Source organism: Coloeus monedula (genome assembly GCF_965178545.1).
Source record: "Coloeus monedula genome assembly, chromosome: 16".
Lineage (NCBI taxonomy): Eukaryota > Metazoa > Chordata > Aves > Passeriformes > Corvidae > Coloeus > Coloeus monedula.
In genome coordinates this window covers 672217-695532 of record NC_138796.1, presented here as the reverse complement: position 1 = coordinate 695532, position 23316 = coordinate 672217, and the positions used below count along the sequence as shown (strand labels likewise).

The window sequence follows — 23316 nt, the reverse complement described above, 5'->3', positions numbered from 1 at the left end:
GATGCTAAATACTGACTGCTGTGTCAAATTACACACCCGGAGCAGGGAGCTGTATATCAATAACCGTGATGTACTTTTTCAGGGAAAATGTACAGAGAAATTCAGCTCAGTCTGACCTTGTCTGTCAAGTATGTTGCCTGTTCCCTTGGCTATGTTTATGAGGTAGTATGTTTTAATGAACATATTAATATGCAGGTAGTTTCCTCCGTGTTGCACTGCTCATTTTTGCATACAGAAGGAGCTTCTTGCTCCAATAAATGAGAAAGAATGATTCAGCTATAAAGAAGGACCTTATCCCTTGAATATAGCATCAAGCAACAGTTTATAATTCTGCTCTTATTTTGACAGCTGATCTTTAGAAAAAGTCATGTTTTAACATTTTTGGTCTTAACTGAAGTTTTATCTACAGCACTTTAGCTTTTAAAGAGTGAATCACTGACTGGTATTGAAATACACTATTGCAAACTTCATTTTTATTAGCTTATAGTCACAAAAATGGTTCATAAATAAAACTTGATTTTATTGCTTTTATACCTACAATACTCACCTCAAGAACTCTTTTTCTAGCAGCCCCACCTTATGATTAAAGAATTATATTGGTATTTCATTTTCAAAGTGCTGTGAGTTACATTGTGATATAGATAATATTAGTTTTATACCTCTGATTTTAGAAGCATTTAGGTCTATTGTGCTCACTGCCATGATTACCAGTATTTACCCTGCAATAAGAGGTACGAAATTGATCTGCTTTTTGTGGTAAGCATTATACCATTACCAGAGCTTCTGCCACAGAATTAGACATATATTAGTGTTTTACAAGCTCGTGGCAAATACTTTGACAATGCTATTGCTGGTTCTGAGGCTGATAGCACAATTAAGGAAATTTTTTTAACACACTTGACAAACAGATTTGCTTGAAAAATCCCGTGCAATTCGTCAGGCTAAAGATGAAAGAACATTTCACATCTTTTACTATTTGATTGCTGGAGCTTCTGAACAAATGAGAAGTAAGTTCCTTACTAATGGTTCTCTCATCTCATTGAATAGTCTGAGCAATGGCTTGCCTAAGTATTTATCTTAATTTATGTAATTATATGTCATTCAATCCTTTCTATAAATAAACAGGCATAGAAATAGCTATGAATTTTAGCTATAGAAAATAATTTTCTCAAGTGAATTATACGAAAGCATCAATTCATGTCCACCTGTTTGAGGCAGTTTACAGGATATTTAAATTTACAGGAGATGTAGACTCATTCAGATCCCATCTTGAATAATTTCAAGAGGAAAATTGGGAAGAGTTATTAATTGCTTTACACAAAAGAAACTGGGGGTTCCAACAAGCATATCAGCTTGTTGTTTTAAAATAAATTAAGAGAATGTCTTTGCCACAGAACATATTACACTCTGAAAGCCACAGTTTCAGATGTATTGGAACATCACGGTTCAAATATGACATATTTCCCTCAATCACTGCCAAAGAATGTATAAAGCAATGGATAACTGGCTTTTATGTTTCTTACCTAAGAATCTGTTGGTGGCCATAGAATAGGGTTGAATAGCCTGTTAGTTTGGCCCAATTTGGTTGTTGCCTGGTTTCATTCTTATTATTACCTGAATCCCCACAGGCAGAGGCATAATTCTGAGTAGGTTACATATGGCACTAAATAAAAGAATCTGGGGAAGAATGGCTCAGATTTGAGTCCATAGGACACAAAATTACCCCAAGGTGCAGAGATGCTCCCCAGTCACTAATGAAAACTGGAAACTTAACACCATCAAGCTTGCTAAAATAGTTGTTTTGAAAATATTTGTGCACCACAAAACCCTAAACTCCTCATACAAGCAGAATCTTCCTTTGGTGATAATGTTGTGGCTTTTTCTGTTGTTCCTTAGGAGAATTCATGAACCAAGAGCATTAAGTAGATGCACTTAAATAAAGTTTTTCTTCTTCTTTTTAGATGATTTGTTGCTGGAAGGCTTCAACAATTACACCTTTCTATCTAGTGGCTACGTGCCTATTCCTTCTCAACAAGATGATGAAATGTTCCAGGAGACCTTGGAAGCCATGAAAATTATGGGCTTTACTGATGAGGAACAGACATGTGAGAATTGTTATCAACACTGTATTCAAGATATTCAAGTATATACAGATATTCAAGATATACATCTGCAAGTGACACTACATAGAGATGCAAATGCAGAGGTTAATTCTGTCCAGAATAATCACTTTGCAAAGCTAATTTGTTTATGAAAGAGAATATTTCTCATTGGAACTCCCTACATATCCAGAAAGAGATTACTGAGTCCAAGCCAGCTCTATCAACAGTAATGGCCATTTAAAGCCATTTTTCTGAACTTCCCAACAACTAGCATGAAAAAGTTGCAAAATAATCTGATTTATTTTTTAAAGAAATGGAACAGGCTCAAATAACTCATATGTACTCACTGATTCAGAGAAAAGAAGAATAAAAGCAAAGAGCATGAAACAACTAAACTGTCTAGAAAATGTAGGCCTGCCAGAGACATCCACCTGCATAGCTTTTAGTTCAGTGCCGCTGGGAGTGTGCAGGGCAAACTGAGATGCAAATTGCCACGTCCCAAGTGACACCTGGTGGCAAAAGCAGCATCCTCCCATTGCCTGAGCCTTGGAGCAGCTGCAGCAGCTGCATCAGTGACCGAGGGATGTTGAGCAAAACCCCAGCCTTGGTCTATCTAGATGATGTTACTGGTGCACACTGGTCTGCTCTCCTGACAGTAGTGGTGTGGACGGCAGCATTCTCCACTGCAGCAGCAGGAGTCGTTGTGTTACTGTCTGAACCCCTTTGATTTCATGCTCTAAAACAGAAGCCCATTAGGACAGTATCCTTCTCCTGTGTAAATTTATCAGATAAACAAATAGAACTCCCCAGATTCATACAACCTCATCTGTAACATATCAGTAGATTTTACTACCCGAGATTAGGTGGAATCACATTTATATATATTTTAATAATCAAACATTGTCAATTACTTTTCTGTACTTTGACACTAATCCTTCAAAGATATGTACAGATTTGATTTTAGTTGCACAACAAAATACCCATATATCCCTGAATAACTGGACATTCAGAAGTGCCACACATTTTTGAAGCTGCTGGTAATTCAGATATATTTTTTATTTTAAACACAGAAATACTCTTGAGTCACTGAGCAGGGAAGATGCTACAGGCACTGAGTGGGAGACAAGTTCCTGAGATGTGGGGATCTGCCTGGGGGGCCAGCCTAAGTTAGCTTGAGGTGCTGGTGTTCCCAGACTGGCGCATTTACTCCACTGCACATGGAGATTGTTGCTCAAACAGCATTCAAACTCCTGCAGTTTATGGCACAGTCCTTTAACTCCTTCCAGAGAGGTACAAACTATCACAGGCAACAGAATGTTATTGCAGAGAACAGAGCTTTCAAAACATGGCCATTCTGGTCCTCATTTATATTACCTGTTCCTCTTACAGCTATACTGAGGGTCGTTTCATCTGTCCTACAACTGGGTAATATTGTCTTCAAGAAGGAGAGAAACACTGATCAAGCTTCTATGCCAGATGATACTGGTAAGATTTTCCACTTCAAAATTTTATTTAACATTAAGAAATTAATAAAATAGCAACTGAATAAGCACTCTTTATCAGTATTTTTTATTTAATTGCTATTTCCTATTTAGCGCTCAGGCTTTAAAATATAACCCATCCTTAAAATCAGCTCAGTTATCATTACCTTTTCTAGTAATCTTGAATCCATAAATTGATGAATGGTGAATTTGTTGCTTGGATCACAAATGTTACTTTTATGGCAAGTGTCATCTCTTGTTTGTACAATAGAGGAGCTTCTAAAGAATATAAGTAACTCCACATACTTGCTGAGCTACTCATATTCACACTTACTGACCTGCTAAGAGGCAATTCAGTCTGAAATAAAATCTCACTTTTTTATTCTAGCTGCACAAAAAGTGTGCCACCTGATGGGGATTAATGTGACAGATTTCACAAGATCTATTCTGACCCCAAGAATCAAGGTTGGACGAGATGTTGTCCAGAAAGCTCAGACCAAAGAGCAGGTACCACATGCGCTCTGCTCAGCTCTCCTTTACATCTTGTATAAAGGGAAATGTCCATTTTATATCTCATTTCTTCAGAAATTAACAGTTAAGTGGGTTTCTTCTTTCACTTACAATCTCCTCTTACCTTTTCCAGGCGGACTTTGCCATAGAAGCTTTGGCCAAGGCAAAATTTGAGCGTCTTTTCCGTTGGATCCTGACTCGTGTGAACAAAGCTCTCGATAAAACAAAAAGACAAGGAGCTTCTTTCCTGGGGATCCTTGACATTGCTGGATTTGAGATTTTTGAGGTATATACTGCGGACACAAGCTGATTAAACTGATATAGATCCTTATATTTTAATTACTTTAATATGCAAAAAGAAATACAAAATAGCAAATACTATTTTATCATTTAAGTTCACTCTTAAAGGCCTCTTTCTAACATTATGAACTCACTTTTTTCCTCTTCACAGATCAATTCCTTTGAGCAGCTCTGCATCAACTACACTAATGAGAAACTTCAGCAGCTTTTCAACCACACAATGTTTATATTGGAGCAAGAGGAATACCAGCGAGAGGGCATTGAATGGAATTTCATTGACTTCGGCCTTGACCTGCAACCTTGCATTGAGCTGATCGAAAGACCAGTAAGATTATCTCTCTGTAGGTGGGATACTACATAGTTATGTGTCAGTACAACAAGAGATCCTTTATTTCCTGGAAGGATTTGTAACCTCAGGGGTAAAGAATGTGGTGCTCTGTCTCTGCCTCTGCTTGTGATGTTTCTGATCTGATACTGCTCGTGTTGCAGACCAATCCTCCCGGTGTCCTGGCTTTGCTGGATGAAGAGTGCTGGTTCCCCAAGGCTACTGACACATCCTTTGTGGAGAAACTAATTCAAGAACAAGGCAACCATCCCAAATTCCAGAAGCCCAAGCAACTCAAGGATAAAACAGAGTTCTGTATAATACACTATGCAGGAAAGGTACTGGACAGATTGAGCTCTTTTGACTTAGGGATACCCAAAGGATCAAATAGAAACATTGTGGTACCTGCATTGATGAGACATGGCTTTAATTACAAAATGGGCTTATTAAGTGCTTTAATTACACAACACATGAAATAAGATTTGCAAATCATGGTTGTGCTAAGCTCAGAAGTAAACAAAAATAACCAGCACCAAGGTTATTGAAAATCCAAGTAATTTGGATTCTTTTCTAGCAAGCAGACTTTTTAAAGACATTAGTACATGTGAGAATAAATACTCAACTCTCAACCCTAGAAAGCTTTGCAAATTATTTGTCTGATTTTGTGTTGATATAGTGCCCTGTGTTCTTGGACACTCCAGATTTCTTATCAAGAACAAATTTTTGATGTAGCATTCACTGTTCCCTGCAGGTTACCTACAACGCAACTGCCTGGCTGACAAAGAACATGGATCCACTAAACGACAATGTGACTGCTCTGCTGAACCAGTCTTCAGACAAATTTGTTGCAGACCTTTGGAAGGATGGTATGAATCACAACTCTAAATTGGTGATGGGGTTTAAAGGGAGAAACTCCTACCAGAACTTTTTGACAGCCATCCCTTGCTGGCAGCACACAAGTGTGAACATGATAAGCATAGAAGAGACTGAACTAAGAAATAATGTGTTCTAAAGACATGTTTATGAAAAATTTCTTTAGAGAGTTTTAAGCACTATCAAAAATTTCCTTAATATTATTCAGCAACTGAATAAAAATTATTCATCACACTGTTATAATGTTGCTGAGTATGTAATATTATAGACTTCATTTAAAACAGGTTATTGTTAGGTTTTATGAATCCTCTCATGTAAGTTCTGTACAGTTCTATTTAATTCATGGACAAAATATATCCTGGGTATTCAGTTGCTCCATTCTGTCACTACTTAAAAAAATCCACATTTTCATTTTTGACAGAAGTAGACTATTTACCCAAAAGGGCTTCTAGTACATTTGTCAGAAGGCTTCTATTGCATAAAAAATATACTGGTCCTCTTTGGCAAGCTGCAGTGTAACAATGCCAGTGATGAGTGTAATGTGAGGCAAGGACAGTTTATAAACTGTTCCATTCTTTCTTCTCTGTTTCAGTGGACCGTATAGTTGGGCTGGACCAAATGGCGAAGATGAGCGAAAGTTCACTCCCCAGTTCTTCAAAAACCAAGAAAGGCATGTTCCGTACTGTTGGACAACTCTATAAGGAGCAGCTGACCAAACTGATGACCACCTTAAGGAATACCAATCCCAACTTTGTCCGCTGCATCATTCCAAATCATGAAAAAAGGGTAAATTTCAGATGCTTGGTTTTCAGACTCCTGGCACATTACTGCTGTTGAGCTGCTTGCTGCACATGGCAGAGCTGAACAATGTCTTCAAACATAGATATATGGATATTTTTGTAAATCTGTGCTAAAATACCTTCTGTTCCCCTTTCAGTCTGGAAAACTTGATGCCCATTTAGTGCTTGAGCAGTTGCGCTGCAATGGTGTCCTGGAAGGGATCCGTATCTGCCGGCAGGGATTCCCCAACAGGATCGTCTTCCAGGAGTTCCGCCAGCGGTACGAGTCCCTCAGCCCTGGTTCTGGGCTCAGTAGAGCTGTGACACCTGTCTGTCTGTACAAAACCGTCCAGTGCATTTCAACCTCCCTAACATAAGCATCTTTTGGCAGATATGAGATTCTCGCTGCAAATGCCATTCCTAAAGGATTCATGGATGGGAAGCAGGCTTGCATACTCATGGTGAGGAAAGCATTTTTGATCCTATTGATAATCAGGTCTATACTTCTTATATAAAAAATGTTGAGACTGAACAGAAATGAGAAGTGATTTTTAGTACCCTAAACTTCAGCACTGGAGTTAACAAATATCCCTGTTTTCCTCCAGATCAAAGCACTAGAGCTCGATCCCAACTTGTACAGAATTGGACAGAGTAAAATCTTCTTCAGAACTGGTGTTCTGGCTCACCTGGAAGAAGAGAGAGACCTGAAGATCACAGACGTTATTATCGCCTTCCAAGCTATGTCCCGAGGCTACCTAGCAAGAAAGTAAGAATATGTGCTAACAAACAGAACGTCTTCTGCAGCAGAGTATCTGCAGGGGCCTTTAGTTTTCCATATAACAAAGTGAAGATAGTGAGACATTTCATTATTATTTATACTGCATTAGAACTCGTGTCCAATGAAGGTTTCACTTCCAGCCCAGAAGAGGCTGATTAGTGTAATTACAGGGAAGCAGTTACATTGTGAGGCTGCTCACACCCCTCTGTACAATAAGCTGAGATAATGACCCATCATTTAAACATTTATATATTTGTACCAGCAGGAGGAGGAGCATCCTAAGCTATGACTGGAGTCTTATGCACTACAAGTAGCAGCACCCCTGGCATCTATAAAACATAAAATAATTTCTTCCACAGCTTCAGCGTGGAGCACTGATCATCTAGCATGATCTCAGTTAATGTACACCACAAAACTATCAACAATAATGCCTTTTTTTCCTGCATACTATCAAGGCTTTCAAATTGCCAGACAAAGAAATATGTTTCAAGAATGATGATCAGTGCAAGATCTGAGTCCCTGTGTACTCTGGAAAGATGGTGCAGCCAGAACTAGATCTATAAATCTGTGCCTACCCATGGAAGGCAAACAGCCAAAAACACCAAAATAAAATACCAGACAGCTAACCAGAGTTATCATCATTCCTCAGGAAAGCACAGGCACTGTTAAAGCAACAAAAGAATTTGTGCCAGACTTCCCAAACCATGTGGCTCATCAGCAGACTCTCATGCCAGAGTTTCTTTGCTTAATGTGTGTACCTTGCAAACACCTTCTATTTTCAGACTGAACCAATTTGCTTTACATTTTTAATCACAGAGCCTTTGCCAAGAGACAGCAACAGTTGACTGCAATGAAGGTTATCCAAAGAAATTGTGCTGCTTACCTGAAGCTGAGGAACTGGCAGTGGTGGAGACTGTTTACTAAAGTGAGTGACTGCTATCAGTAAATCTCTCCTCAGTTTTCCAAAAGAAATGAAATGCACATGATACCAAGGTACATAGTGTCAGGCATGCTCCTTGTTCCAAAGCCCAGTGCAGCTGATGGCAAGAGCCTCATTCGTTTCACAAAATTTGGCATTAGAGATACTCTGGATAGTTATATTATGTCATTAACATTAAAGTTAGAACTAACTTGAGAAGAAGACAATCCAGTTAAGCAGAAATTCATAAAATATTTTGCATCTTTGGGGACTTTTTTAATTGCCACGAAATTAAATCATTTCACAGGAGTGGAAAATGAGAACACAGAGTAAAACTGAATTTTCTGAACATCCAAAGTGATAGATCTGTGGGGAACCCAGTAGCTCAAGAATTCCTAACTGGTACACTAAACATCTTTGTGCTGGGCACTCATGCAAATTAAGTCTATTTTCCTATTAAAGAGGCTTGGGTGTTTCATGAATGGTCTTCAGTTTGGATTCAGAGAACTTTTACTACTTGGATTGATAGCAATCTCCTCTCAATGAGAAATAGGCAGTAACACACACCTGGGTGTGCATATTGCCTTTCTAAGCAGATGATGTAGCTTTTGTACATTATCAGGGGATTAAAACAGGTTTGGAGCCATTCCAAAAGTGACACTATCAGAGGCAGAGGTGCTCACAAGGCCCCAGGAATTAACATAGAGACAGCCAAGAGCAACACTGCTGAGGCTCGGGGCTTTAAAGATGTTCACATCAAGCTTGGCTGGACAGTATTTGTCCAGTCTTGAGCAATGGCAGCACTACCACTAGTGCCAGTCAGTACTTTAAGCACCATGCTCAGCAACACAAATACTGACAGGAAACATTCTTGAAAAACCTTTCTGTTTCCAGGTGAAACCACTGCTGCAAGTCACCCGCCAAGAGGAAGAAATGCAGGCCAAGGACGAAGAACTACAAAAAACTAAGGAAAGACAACAAAAAGCAGAGAGTGAATTGAAGGAGCTTGAACAGAAACACTCACAGGTGATTTACAGCTCTGAGCCTCTGGAAAACACTAGCTGTTCTTTTACCATGTCTAGAAGCTGTTATAATCAAGGTGTCTCTCTCCTTTGCACTCACGTATTTCTTCGTAGCAATGGTCCAGAACAGGTCAGTGCAGAAAAGCTCCCAGTCACTTCAGTAAAGGCCCAACATCCACACAAAAATGTGTGGTAGAGCTGCCTGCCTGTACCCCAGGACTGTCCAGTGAAACAGCCAATTTGCACTCCAAGCCTTAACTTCCTCTCCATTTCATTTGTGCAGCTTGTTGAAGAGAAGAACCTCCTGGCAGAGCAGCTTCAGGCAGAAACTGAGCTGTATGCTGAGGCTGAGGAGATGAGAGTCCGTTTAGCTGCTAAGAAACAAGAGCTGGAAGAGATCCTGCATGAGATGGAAGCCAGAATTGAGGAGGAGGAGGAGCGCAGCCAGCAGCTGCAGGCAGAGAAGAAAAAGATGCAACAACAAATGCTGGTAAGGAAGGATAAGTGACAAATACAGACAATAACTTGGATGTCACTGACAAACAACAGAGACTGGCAAACCTCAGATCCTAGGACAGTGCTTGCTACACAACCCTCTGTAGGATATATGTCTGTGCCACTGAAGTAAGGACAACCAATTGATGCTCTTTCCTCCAGAGTTATCATTTTCCCTATCTCAATCTTAAATAATCTTTTCTCTAAAACATTATTTTAACAAATCTTTCATTCTATTTTGTGAAGTATTGCAGACTATCTAGTTCTTAATAAAAACAACAAAGTTTACAACATACAGTAATAAACATTAAGCCTTTCTTAAGAATTATATAAGTGGTATTTTATTTCCAGAATTCATGTTTTGTGGTTTTCTTTTTCCCCCCTCAAAGGACCTTGAGGAACAGCTGGAAGAAGAAGAAGCTGCAAGGCAGAAACTGCAACTTGAAAAAGTAGCAGCAGATAGCAAGATAAAGAAAATGGAAGATGATATTCTGATAATGGAAGATCAGAATAACAAGCTAAGCAAAGTAAGTGTTCTGAGTCCACTTTCTTACTCTGAAAGTAGTGAAAGTTGAGAGAAAACCTTCTCTTCTACTAGAACAACAGGAACACTCTTGACTGTCTAATCTCATGGATGTACACTTACACCAGGCCATCAGTCCAGCCTATATCAAATGCATTTCTGATAATTTTTCAGTGCTCATTTAAACAATTCAAAATTGTTTAAAACTACTGTGTTTGAGATCTGCTGTAGCAAAAATATCTTCAAGCAAAATATCCACAGCAGTCAAGCACAATCAGTGGAAGAAATGTCTTCTTGTCCAAGAGCAGACTAAATAATTCTCTTGGTTTTCAACTAATTTCAACCAAACTTCATTATTAAAACTGGAAATAAGCATGTCTTCCAGTACTTTTGAAAAGGGAATGCTCCTGTGAACTGGGCCCTGTACTTAGCAGCCATCAGAGAGCACAAGATTCTAAGAGCAGCAGCTTAGAGAACATGGAAGTCATAGATACCATTCCATAGCTCCTCTGTAACTGAAAAATTGAAATCTATCACTACCATCTCAAGAAAGACAGCATAAAAGGACAGTCTCTTGGACAGTTTTGGTTGGCAAAGAGTTGATTTATGATCACCAATGACAGACACTTTTGCTAACAGAAGTATTTTATTTTTCTTAAGGAAAGAAAACTCCTTGAGGAGAGAATAAGTGATCTAACAACAAATCTTGCAGAAGAAGAAGAAAAAGCCAAAAATCTTACAAAGCTCAAGAACAAACATGAATCTATGATTTCAGAACTTGAAGGTAACATGAACAATAGTTTCTTGGGGGGGGTTGAGAATTTCTTCTTTTTCCTTGGCACAGAACAAAAACACCTAAACGGAATCTGGGGAGAACTTCTAAAAAAATCTTTGTGTTGTTTTCCAAATTTTTTATGCTGAAGCCAATTTGGTGAAAATCACCAAATCCCCATGGTGCCAAACCACAGAAACCTTTTGTTTTTTACATACAAAAAAGTAGAGAGAAAATTGAGGGGGGAAAAATGCTTATTTTGCAGAAAGATAAAGAAATGCTTCTTTAGGATGGCTAGAAATAAAGCACTGCAAGTTGCTCCAAAACACAGTGACTTGTAGCTAAATGTATGGCCACACTGGAGGTCAGAACCATTTTTTGCCTAAATTTGTGGTCAGATTAAGGACTCCTGCCACTACCACAGTCCAGTGACCAAAATCCTTCCTTTCTCAGTGCGGCTGAAGAAGGAAGAGAAGAGCAGACAAGAACTGGACAAAGTTAAGAGGAAGCTGGAAGGGGAGGCAAATGATCTACACGAGCAGATTGCAGAGCTCCAGGCACAAATTGCTGACCTGAAGGCACAGCTGGCCAAGAAGGAGGAAGAGCTGCAGGCTGCTCTGGCCAGGTACTCACTCCTGGGTCTGCCCATGGTGGAAAGCCTAGGCTGGAACACATCTTGCCCCTTCCCAGACACTGAGAAGCTGCAGCCATGAATCTCATCTCTCAGTTCATCCCCTCCGGGTGCTTCCCCATTTTCCAAATGTCCTTTTGTGAAAAATAATTATGCTATTGCTTGTCCACAGACAAATAATTTATTTTATTAAATTACCTCCAGGTACCAATGAAAAATCCTCTTCCCATAAGCAAGGGCAGTGCTGTCAAGTATGATGAAATTAACAACCTACTTCATAGGCAACAGGCAAAAATTAAGAGTCTGACCTTGATCCACTCCAGAATATCAGTGGATTTTCTGTATAAATTTAAGAGGGAAAATACTCTACTGAAATTTGCTGAATCAACTGATCAGCATCTCCAGACATTGCATTCAGATAAAGTACAGCTGTCTGATCTTTTTTGCATCAGTTCCCCCTTTCTTTGGCACTTTCTTGCACAGAACCTATAAATCTTTAGTGTATACTTTCTCAAAGTGAAATCATTATTACTTTTTTAATTTATAAGATGAAATGCTCTCTTTTCAAAAAGGCTTGAAGATGAAACTACTCAGAAGAACAATGCCCTCAAGAAGATCCGTGAATTGGAATCTGTAATTTCTGATCTCCAGGAAGACCTGGAGTCTGAAAGAGCTGCAAGAAACAAAGCAGAAAAACAAAAGAGAGACCTTGGTGAAGAGCTGGAGGCTCTTAAGACAGAGCTTGAGGATACTCTGGATACCACAGCCACCCAGCAGGAGCTCAGGTATGGAGATGTAGCACAAGGGGCAAAAAGAAATGTCACCAAGCTCAGTACAATACTGTCCACTGACTCTGCAGTAGGGCTGGAATGCTCTTATCCACTGCTGCTCCACTGATGTGTGTCACCTTCCAGAGCAAAGCGGGAGCAGGAGGTCACGGTGCTGAAGAGAGCTCTGGAGGAGGAGACTCGAACTCATGAAGCCCAGGTCCAGGAGATGAGGCAAAAGCACACTCAGGCTGTGGAAGAGCTCACAGAGCAGCTGGAACAATTTAAACGGGTAAACAGAAATCCATCTCACCGAAAACTATCTCCTAGAAAACATGGTTTCCTCTTAGAGTTCACCTTTCTTCACTTCTTCACATACTTGTAGGCTAAAGCAAGTTTGGATAAGACCAAACAGTCACTGGAGAAAGACAATGCTGACCTGGCTAATGAAGTCAGGAGCCTGAATCAGGCCAAACAAGATGTGGAGCACAAAAAGAAGAAGCTGGAAGTGCAGTTGCAGGATTTACAGTCCAAATACACTGAAGGAGAGCGTGTTCGGACAGAACTCAATGAAAAAGTCCATAAATTACAGGTAGGAAGGAGTTTGATGTTTTGCTCTGACACTGTGGGACTGAGAAGTCCAGTTTATACTGTCCTGTTAGGGGATATCTAGAGGAATGATGGCCCTGCAGCCAAAATGCCCATTTTTTTTGTCTCCTACCTCAATTATCACACAATTAATCAACTACAACCATTCTATCTCCTGGAACTGAGAGCTTTTAGTCTCTCTGTACATGTTGCAGTCTGTAATGCCATCACTGATTCAGTGACCATGATGCAGAGCTGACAATTTTGTTCTGTTTGTTCATTTTTGGGTGGGGAGGAAAATTAACAGGAATGTGGCTTTTGGAAATGTATTAGACAGCTATTAAACACAGGCGCTCAGAAAAGATGACAATGAAAGGAGAATGCTCACTTATCTACAATTTTAAGCTGATGGATAAATAAGAAAATAAAATCAAAATGCATCAACTTCTGTCAAACTTGGGAAGAGGAAGGAAAATCCACCCAAAATCCCCATTCTCCTTTGCAATTCATTGTCAATAGTCATTAATATGACTAGTAATAAATACTACAGTAAACTAGACAAAAATGGCATTAGTTAAGATTTCAGACAAACCCAAGGAATCTAAAGTTTGAGGAAGATTACAAAGTTTTCCAAAATAACTGAGTTTATTCTCTGTGGTGTTTCACAGGTGGAGGTTGAAAACGTCACGAGTTTGCTCAACGAAGCAGAAAGCAAGAATATCAAATTGACCAAAGACGTGGCAGCCTTAGGATCTCAGCTACAAGATACACAGGTAAACTTGCATCCAAGAACAGCTCACCTACAATATTCATAAAATGCACTCTAAAAAGACCTAAACTCATGACTGTCTTGCCAATTGATGTGGTGACTGTAGGAGCTGCTTCAGGAAGAAACACGGCAGAAGCTAAATGTGTCCACCAAACTCCGCCAGCTGGAGGATGAAAAGAACAGCTTGCAGGAGCAGTTGGATGAAGAAGTAGAAGCAAAACAAAATCTGGAGAGACATATTTCAACACTGACAATACAGGTATCAGTGCCATAGTTAAATCGTTAGTTCCATCACTGAGAGTTTCGTTAGCAATTCCAGAGGATCTGCAGAATTATCCTGGCACAGCACACGGACCTTCAGGGAATTCGTGCTGTTAGCCCAGATGGTGCCAGCGGTGCCCCACAATGGAGGCAGCAGTCTCCCTGTCCTTTAAAGTGTCATCCCTAGGACAGATACAAATGCAAGGTAGCTCCACAGACAGTCTTGCACACAAGGCCTGTATGTGCATCCTAGGTCTGTGCTCTGCCTCATCGTATGAAGGCTGGGTGACAGGTAACTCGTCACCAGCTTCACACAAGTCAAACCAGGAAAGCTCCAGGTCTTAGTTGTCTCCTGGCCAATTTTTGTCTCTCTGCCAAGTTTTGTTGTCACAGCTACAAAGATTTGTCTTCTGAACTCAAATTTCAGCTCTCTGACTCTAAGAAGAAGATACAGGAATTTACAAGCACAGTAGAATTCATGGAAGAAGGCAAAAAGAAACTTCAGAAGGAAATTGAAAGTCTCACACAACAGTTTGAGGAAAAGGCTGCTTCTTATGACAAACTGGAAAAAACCAAGAACAGACTCCAGCAGGAGTTGGATGACCTGGTGGTTGACTTAGACAACCAGCGTCAGCTGGTCTCCAACCTGGAGAAGAAACAGAAGAAGTTTGATCAGGTATGGACTTAAGATTCTCCCTTGCTGTGTTATCACCTGTCTGGAACTCACAGAGTGTCCACTGGGATAAAGGGACAAAAAAATTGACTAAAATGTAATTATACAAACACTGGTTAATTTTGTATTTATATGCCTTTATCAAAAGTAGAGATTCTACCCTGTCATTAACTACTGACAATACAGCTGCAATAGAAAAACCCTGTTACTAATGATTTCCTATATTGACACTACCTTTCTACAGATGCTAGCTGAAGAGAAGAACATCTCCTCAAAATATGCAGATGAAAGGGACAGAGCAGAAGCTGAAGCTAGAGAAAAGGAAACAAAGGCTTTGTCATTGGCTCGAGCGCTTGAAGAGGCTTTGGAAGCCAAAGAAGAACTGGAGAGAACGAACAAAATGTTGAAAGCTGAAATGGAAGATCTTGTTAGTTCCAAAGATGATGTTGGCAAGAATGTAAGTTTTGGCCTTAGAACAATCTCCACAACAATAACTTAGAATAGCAGCTAAAAAAAGAGATCATTGTTTTCAGTGTGGGAAATTCTCTGCAGCACACAAATCCATTCAGCAAGATCAGACATTTCATACGGAATTCAAAGGTTATTCCATTTGTGTCCAAACTTTCAAGCGACTTGGCAAAGTAACTGTAAGCTATGTTTATTTTTAACATAACTTCAAGCATGAAGAAGATTCTAATTGATTTCTAAGACTGGAAAAACATTAAAGAGATTCTAAATAATGTAACTGGTTTATTACACTTCTTTGAAATTGTAAACTCTGCAAATCTTATTTTATTAGTTATATTTGACTTTGCCACCTGCCTTATATTTACTTATATAACTGCCAAATTTCCATTTATGCACTGCCAATCACTTCTTTTATTACAGGGATGTGATTATATTACTTCTAATACTAAATAAATTAAATTATGATATTTGACTAGATTAGAAATTAAAGATTGGGATAAAGAGAATCTCATGTTATTTTAAGACAGTTTTGCAAGTGTACAAAATAAAGCTAATTTACCATTTTCAATGTAAATTATTTCCACAGCTGCTGGTTCAAATGTGGCCTATACTGCAGGTGTACTGTGTATAACTAGAATTATTTTTATTTCTCGTAACAAGTCTATTAAATTCTCATTGCTTGAAAGGTCCATGAATTGGAGAAATCTAAACGGACCCTTGAACAGCAAGTAGAAGAGATGAAGACACAATTAGAAGAGCTAGAGGATGAGCTACAAGCTGCTGAAGATGCCAAACTCAGGTTGGAAGTTAACATGCAGGCCCTGAAAGGCCAGTTTGAAAGAGATTTACAAGCCAGAGATGAACAGAATGAGGAGAAGAAAAGACAACTCCTCAGACAGGTACCATTCTCTACTATTGCCTTTGTAAATATCTAACCAAGTCAGTTGAAAGGCCCCAACCTAATGCCATTATTACAAGCACCTCACTAACTATAATGAGAAAGAAGCATTACATTGCCTTGTACTTGGTGATTTAAAAAGAAAAATAATAATAAGAAGAAAATAAAAGGGTTATTGACAGGGTTATTGTACTGTAAAAGGCAGGGGGGTTTCCCTGTTTCAGTAGGGGATGCACAGTTACCAGTAAATCTACAACCAATACCGTATAAAACATACGAATTATTATTTCTTACACAGTCAGGATCACCTTCCCTGTATTCTCAGTGCAAGTGAAAAAAGACAACTTCTGATATATCTGTCTTCCCAAGGTACACTGAATGCATACAAAAGCATTGGAGATGAAAACAGACAGGATAAAACTTATTTCTATAGAAGTGTTGTGACAGCAAGGACAACTGCTGTAGTCATCATCTTGTAACACACGTATTTCCACGAATACAGAACCCAAATTGCTGAGTTCTTTCAAAAACCTTTAATTTTGGGACAAAATGGAAATCTATTCTATCTGCCAGGGAAATCACAGAGATATGGGGTCTGTATACACTATTCAGACATACACAGAGTGTTTAAGAGTGCCCAAAGACTTTCCTAGACTGAACTTGTTTTCCTTAATGATCAGCTCCATGAATACGAAACGGAACTGGAAGATGAGCGGAAACAACGTGCCCTGGCAGCTGCTGCCAAAAAGAAGCTGGAGATGGATGTTAAAGACCTGGAGAGCCAGGCTGACTCTGCCAATAAAGGTCGGGAAGAAGCCATCAAACAACTTCGCAAATTACAGGTATGTAACGCCAAAAATACAGCTTTTCCCACCGCTGTGTCTTGCACAGCCACAATACAAAAGTTAGGTGACATTTGTGAACTTGATGCCCATTACAAATGATTGGTCAGAGGGAGAATTTTAACTAGACTCCCACATTCAAATATCAGTATTTTAATGCTAAGATTGAATGACAGTGGAAAAATTCACAGGGCAAATGATTAAAATCTTAAATTTCATCATGGTAGAGATCTTCCAGAATTCTCTAGTCAACATGCATCTGCTGCTGACTTACTCACAAGGAGGAAAACAAAAGATTCACATCAAGAGAAAGGACTATAAGATAAAATCTTATTACAGGGCTTCAATCCGGATTCTAACACTTTACTCAAGAGCATAAAAGACTGTTCAGAAATCAGGTTTTCTCTGAATTAGCATGTTCCTGTTTATACTTTAAATCTCCCTATCAACCTTTGTGTCACATGTTAACAACTAAACAACAAAAATTTTCTTAATCAGAAAGATTAAGATTGTACATGTATTCAAATATCCAGAGGAAATATGGACAACAGGCATTACAAAAGATGCAGTGTTCAAGTGGAAGCATTGCCCTCCTTGGAATAGCATTTCAGATCTTTCCAACATGTGCTACCTGATCTCTGCAGAAAATATAACTTAAGCAGCATTATGACTATGTAAATGTGTACGTGTTCTGTTCCATCCACATTTCTTCCTACTGAAATTATAACAAATTTGTTATTCCTTTCAACAAGGCTCAGATGAAGGACTACCAACGAGAGCTGGATGATGCACGGGCTGCCAGAGAAGAAATATTTGCTACAGCCAGAGAAAATGAGAAGAAAGCAAAGAGCCTGGAAGCAGAACTCATGCAGCTTCAGGAGGTAAAGTGGGAAACCTACAGCAGAAAGGAGACTATATATGACCTTCAGTAGCAAAACAAACTGCAGTGAAGTAATTTAACAGCTCTTAGGGACTGAATTTGTAACAAGTTCCATGTGCTCCATGCACTCCACTAAAGCTGTTGGATCTCCATCTGAGCATAGTCAGATTGAACTGAAAAAAATCACCTTGGAAGAAGGTACAGATCACCGGCCTTAAAGGGAAATGAACTGTATGATCCACCACAAATTGTTTTCAATAGCAATAAATTCTTCAGGGCTTAGTGCTATTATTCCTACCTGTATTAAATGGCAATCTTGTGACTAAAACAAATAAAACAGAAACCAGCTGACAGGCTGGATAAAGTGTATTTCATTGTACTTCCCAAGATTTATGATATGACAAGAATTTATTCTGTTAACAAGACAAGCCATCTCATACCGGCTTTAGAAAGTTTACAGTCCTCTGAATCATGCTATAACCATTTCACCATTTACTCATTTCTTTACTATGCTGCTTTTTCCATTTCTATAGGACCTGGCTGCTGCAGAAAGAGCTCGCAAACAAGCAGACCAGGAGAAAGAAGAGATGGCAGAGGAACTTGCAAGCGCTGCCTCTGGAAGGTAGGAATACATCGAATTACACACAAGGCTCTGAACATGCTACTAATGCTGCCAAGCCATCTGGTCTCAACAACACAACATGCATACATATGACTACTTTCACTGAAATATCTAGTTCCCTTTCTGAATTTTTGGCAGATCATAATGCATCCATAACATATGGTCAGAGCCATAACTACTCACCTTTTAAATTTAAACTTCCAGGACAAGCCTTCAGGATGAGAAACGGCGCCTGGAGGCAAGAATTGCCCAACTGGAGGAAGAGCTGGAAGAGGAGCAAAGCAACATAGAGGCAATGGGTGACCGCATGAGGAAAGCGGTACAGCAGGTAGAGCTCATTCCAGCACACAGCACTTTCTGTTCGTATTCCAGAAAAAGCTACTTGTGATTCTGAATATCTGGAGAACTGCCATCCCAAATTGCCACCTGTCATTTCTCTGAAAGCATGCAACACTTCTGCAAGCATGCAACACTTCTGACAGCATCCCTTCCCACCTTGCAGGCAGAGCAGCTGAACAATGAGCTGGCAACAGAGCGCTCAACTGCACAGAAGAACGAAAATGCTCGGCAGCAACTGGAGAGGCAGAACAAAGAGCTAAAGAGTAAGCTGCAGGAGATGGAGGGAGCTGTGAAGAACAAATTCAAAGCTACAATTGCTGCTCTGGAGGCCAAAATTGCTTCTCTCGAAGAGCAATTGGAACAGGAAGCCAGGTACTGGGCTCCCAGAGGGCACAGCTCTCCATTTATTGTTCCAGTTAATGAGAGAGAAAATAAACAAAGGCAAGCAGGATTTCTGTCTTCAGGCTTTCAGAGCCACTAAGACTCAGTAAAGTCTCATTCCCACTTAACATTTCTGAGATATATGACATTTAACTGGAGTTGCTACAGTTTCTGATTAAGACCCATTTTATTGCTGAAAAGTTCTACGGGTACCAAAGGCAAGGATCTGCTCCCCTATTTTAGAGTAACTGCCATATGACTCTGCCAGGTTAATTGCCAGAACACATTGTGCCACTTGTTGGATTATTCTTTGAGGAAATAACCTTGTGTTTCAGAACACATCTCCTGGAGCACCTCTAGCATACAGCAGAGACATATATTTGGTTTTGTTTTCATCAGAAGAACAGGGCCTTTAAGTTTTTCTTAGAATTCACCTGTTAAATTCAGTAAGACCTTTAACAAATGGGTCCTTGGTGCCAGTTTCATGAGCCCGAGGCAGGTGTAGAGTCCAGAGCTTCCACATCACCAAACGCTGCACTGTCATTGCAGAGAGAAGCAGGCAGCAGCCAAGACACTGCGCCAGAAGGACAAGAAGCTGAAGGATGCACTGCTGCAGGTGGAGGACGAGAGGAAGCAAGCAGAGCAGTACAAAGATCAGGTACAGACTGTGCCAACAAGGGTCTCGGTCAAGGGCACAGGAGTTTTCAGGTTTTGCTCTAAGAAAGGAGAATTCCATATTCTGCCTCAAGCAAATGCCCTTCTAGAAAGCAGACTCTATGTTTGGATTATATGCTGGGAGACCTATACAGTCCATTACTAAAAGATGGGACAATATAATTCTTTCATGCTATACCAAGTGCCAAAGCACAAGTCCTTGTCAATCAGCCAGCTGCAACAGTCTGACTGCACTGCAATATACAGCACTGTCCACAACACCCTTGGTGCCATATGAATAGAGATCCTGAACACATTTTATATTAAAATTTTAGCTCTATCTAATGCATATCCATCTGCAAGCCTGAAAAGCAGAGGTAGGACCGTGCAGCAAAAGAAACAAGAAGGTTATGTCTGAATACAGTAGCTATCAGCAAAATAAAGTCCTACAAAGCAAAGTTGTTTTCAGGCTATAAGCTTCCAAACTTTGATTTGGGTCATGTTTCAGTACAACTCTCAGTAGAAGCAAGAAATTAAAATGAGGAATGTAAAGCTATTAGATCTGTTTTAAATGAAAGCATTACTCTAAAATTTCCCTTTAGGCTGAGAAGGGCAACACACGGCTCAAGCAGCTGAAGAGGCAGCTGGAGGAGGCTGAGGAGGAGTCCCAGCGCATCAACGCAAACCGCAGGAAGCTGCAGAGGGAGCTGGATGAAGCTACTGAGAGCAACGAAGCCCTGGGCCGTGAGGTTGCAGCACTAAAGAGCAAGCTCAGGTAGAGTCCCCTTGTTTGGGATAGCCCTTCCCACTCACTGACAGCCTTGAAATTTAGAACTGAACTACAAAAGTGGGAAAAAATCTGCCAGGTAAAGAACAGACACTGATAATGCTGCAAAGTTACTCGCTCCTTGTGTTCGCTTGGCACTCAGAACAAAAGGCCGAAGTCAGGAGTGAAGTGCATTTCATAGACTGCAGCAGCCTCAGGATTTCAGCTGAGATGAACTGTGATAACATGGCACAGGCCTTACTCTTCTCTAATCAAAATCCTTTTGGCTCAAATTGGAACAGAATTAGGCTTTGTTGCTTTGGAAAACACCCCTTATATAATGGCTGTATCTATTTATACAGAAGCAGTCACTAAAGGGTAGAAATGCTTGTGCTTTTCACACTTTCACACATGCACAACTCACACGTAAGGACTGTGAACAGTCTTGGACATCACAGGCAGTAAAAGGAAAAGCACATTACATTATTCTTATTCCAAAGCCTCTTTGGACTTCACCACTATGGGATTCAGTGTCATCAGTCCAAGGAAAAGATTAAAACATCCCTTTGCATTTTCTTTTTAAAACTGTGTGGAAAAAGATAAAGCTGTGATCAGTCAGCTATATCTCTGAGTTCTGCACTCCTGGGTTTGAAAACATGAGCTCACTGAAATTAAGAGGCTGACTTGAGTTATAAAGAAATTGCTCTATCTGCATCACTATACCATAACATTTCACCTTCTGCCTAAGAACAACAGTATGTCAGACACAAAAAAAAGCACCTGTCTAGTTGTGTTCTCAAAGTAGTTTGCCAGGGTGTTTACCAGTAACATGCTTCAGTGTTACTGGATGTGGATTCCCTTCAAAATGAAGAGTTATGGATGTGGCAGCCTTTTCCATTATCTTGGGTAGTACATGCTCCTGGCTGCTTTATGAAGCAGTGGCTGTGTCCAGCCCTTTTACATAGACCACCATAAGGCTCATTTTTGTTTTATCTAAATGTAATGTTTCATTTGTTTAATTATTTAAAAGTAATTACCTACCTCTGATCATGACCATGTGCCTAGTATAACTGCCCAGGACTCTTTATCTCTGTTTCAGAGGGACACAGGAACCTTCGCATGACTAAGCAGGTACCATGCCTTCAACTTTGCAGCTAGCTTGTATTGCACAAATTTCCATTTTCTTTGGTCCTGGTTAAAATTATGTGAGGTTTCTGCAAACTGTGAAGGCTTGGATATCTTGGCATTAATCTGTTTTATCAAAAAAGACAAATATTACAATAATCTAGCTACCATCAGCTGTTCATCAGTGATACATCTTTCTTACAAGTAGGTTACGTACTGATGTAGACTTACCAACATTGCATTCTCACAAGCTCTACCAACAGAGTACCTAATTAAATACTCTGACTTTTCTGCATGAATTATTTTTTTGCCCATCATCTTTGTGCACTGCCACGAAGAGTAATTTTTTTTCAAATAAAATACACCATTAATTAGTAAAATTGATTAAAAGGACTAATGAATATTGAGTGTCACAGCATGTCATTAGAATTTCACAGTATTTCCTGTGCCTACTGTAATGCTGACCTAAGGTAAGAGCCCATCTAATTCACCTGAGATTTGGGAAGCCTTACTTGCATGTGATTTATCACACACCACAAAATCACAGACAAAAGAGAAAGTATTGCCTTTCATTACATAGCACTCTGTACCTGTATTGCTTACAAAGAGTTATTACTGAGGCTTTTAGAGCTATTTTACAGACATTACATTGCTTGTTTACTGTTATTAAAACACAGAGCACGGACACAGAAATGAAAGCTGACACTGTAACCTAGCACAGCATTATGTTATACTTATTAGCACATTCTCTGGAGATAGGAATAATAACTGCACTGCAAAAATTAAAGAGCTATTGCCTTGTAATATTTGTATATATTCTGTTTTACATAGGCGGGATTTTGCTGTCAATACACAAATATTTAAAGATGATGTCTTGTCCTTGCATGTGCCTTTTAGTCAGCCAAGTATTTCCAGTCAGACTGTTACTCAAGCACTACTCCAGTAGCACTTGTTCAAAGGCAGATTATATACAGAGGTGCTAAGCAAAAACTAATGCTGAAGGCTTGTCCCAGATACACACTTTATTCTAAAGATACAAATGCCAATGACCACATGAATATTATCAAATGCATAAACTTGTTTAAGAGGAACAGATATAAACAAAAAGTGTTTATCCGCAGGGCCAATACCAGTTTAAAGAACTGGTAAGTTTATGCATACTGCAACAGTTTGTTAATAAGTTAGTGGGTGATAAGGAGTTCACTTTGTAGCCAAAATTGTAGTGCACAATTTGGTGAGACTCTTGCTGTTATTCTCCCCAGTCCCATGTTCTCTTACAGCACTTCAGTGAATTACTGCAGCACAAATGACTCATGAGTAACTGAGTCCAGACAGCACAAGTCCAAGGGGGTGGAGAGCTCTTCCTTTATTAACAAGAATTAACAAATTTATTAGCCTACTTAGAACTTTCTTGCTAAATAATAATAACAAATACCTGCTGCCATAACATAGCAGACCCTGCTGTTACACCCTGCCAAGCACACACCAGGGTAGAAATTACACAGCCCTGCATTCAATATGTGCCATCAGCACCAGAACAACCATGGTTAACTATCAGTGATCTTACATGAAGCTTTATTAGCCAGCTAATTGCCTGCTTACACTGAAGTTTAAGGGCAGAATTATGGAAAACAGACTACATGTCACATTTCCATCTTGGAAATGCATATTCGTGCCTCTGAACTAAGTTAGTCCAGCCAATGCTCCTACCCTCTTCCCTCATATGGAAGATTGAGCTTCAGACTTAAATAGCTGCTTCAGAAAGGGCACCGG

General features: G+C 39.7%; 2 protein-coding genes across 5 annotated transcripts in view; one reads left to right on the top strand and one right to left on the bottom strand.

The window, feature by feature from the left end:
• Positions 1–23316, bottom strand: part of NDE1 (nudE neurodevelopment protein 1) — a 49417-nt gene that overhangs the window by 6354 nt on the left and 19747 nt on the right. The window lies entirely within an intron of this gene.
• MYH11 (myosin heavy chain 11) overlaps positions 1–23316 on the top strand; it is a 55587-nt gene that overhangs the window by 30508 nt on the left and 1763 nt on the right. For 2 of the 3 annotated variants that reach the window (XM_082292422.1, XM_082292421.1), the window contains 33 exons: positions 909–1007; positions 1962–2105; positions 3492–3587; positions 3972–4090; positions 4227–4379; positions 4545–4718; positions 4883–5056; positions 5470–5584; positions 6184–6377; positions 6529–6650; positions 6762–6831; positions 6976–7136; positions 7965–8073; positions 8962–9093; positions 9373–9579; positions 9974–10111; positions 10768–10891; positions 11333–11504; positions 12083–12295; positions 12425–12569; positions 12663–12869; positions 13534–13638; positions 13741–13893; positions 14323–14571; positions 14813–15025; positions 15723–15935; positions 16615–16776; positions 17529–17657; positions 18190–18278; positions 18483–18606; positions 18781–18989; positions 19548–19656; positions 20255–20427. In XM_082292422.1, the coding sequence (XP_082148548.1) occupies positions 909–1007; positions 1962–2105; positions 3492–3587; positions 3972–4090; positions 4227–4379; positions 4545–4718; positions 4883–5056; positions 5470–5584; positions 6184–6377; positions 6529–6650; positions 6762–6831; positions 6976–7136; positions 7965–8073; positions 8962–9093; positions 9373–9579; positions 9974–10111; positions 10768–10891; positions 11333–11504; positions 12083–12295; positions 12425–12569; positions 12663–12869; positions 13534–13638; positions 13741–13893; positions 14323–14571; positions 14813–15025; positions 15723–15935; positions 16615–16776; positions 17529–17657; positions 18190–18278; positions 18483–18606; positions 18781–18989; positions 19548–19656; positions 20255–20427 (4996 nt within the window). Of the gene's footprint in view, positions 1–908; positions 1008–1961; positions 2106–3491; positions 3588–3971; positions 4091–4226; positions 4380–4544; positions 4719–4882; positions 5057–5469; positions 5585–6183; positions 6378–6528; positions 6651–6761; positions 6832–6975; positions 7137–7964; positions 8074–8961; positions 9094–9372; positions 9580–9973; positions 10112–10767; positions 10892–11332; positions 11505–12082; positions 12296–12424; positions 12570–12662; positions 12870–13533; positions 13639–13740; positions 13894–14322; positions 14572–14812; positions 15026–15722; positions 15936–16614; positions 16777–17528; positions 17658–18189; positions 18279–18482; positions 18607–18780; positions 18990–19547; positions 19657–20254; positions 20428–21517; positions 21550–23316 lie in introns of all 3 variants that reach the window. The other variant, XM_082292423.1, reaches the window with a different exon arrangement.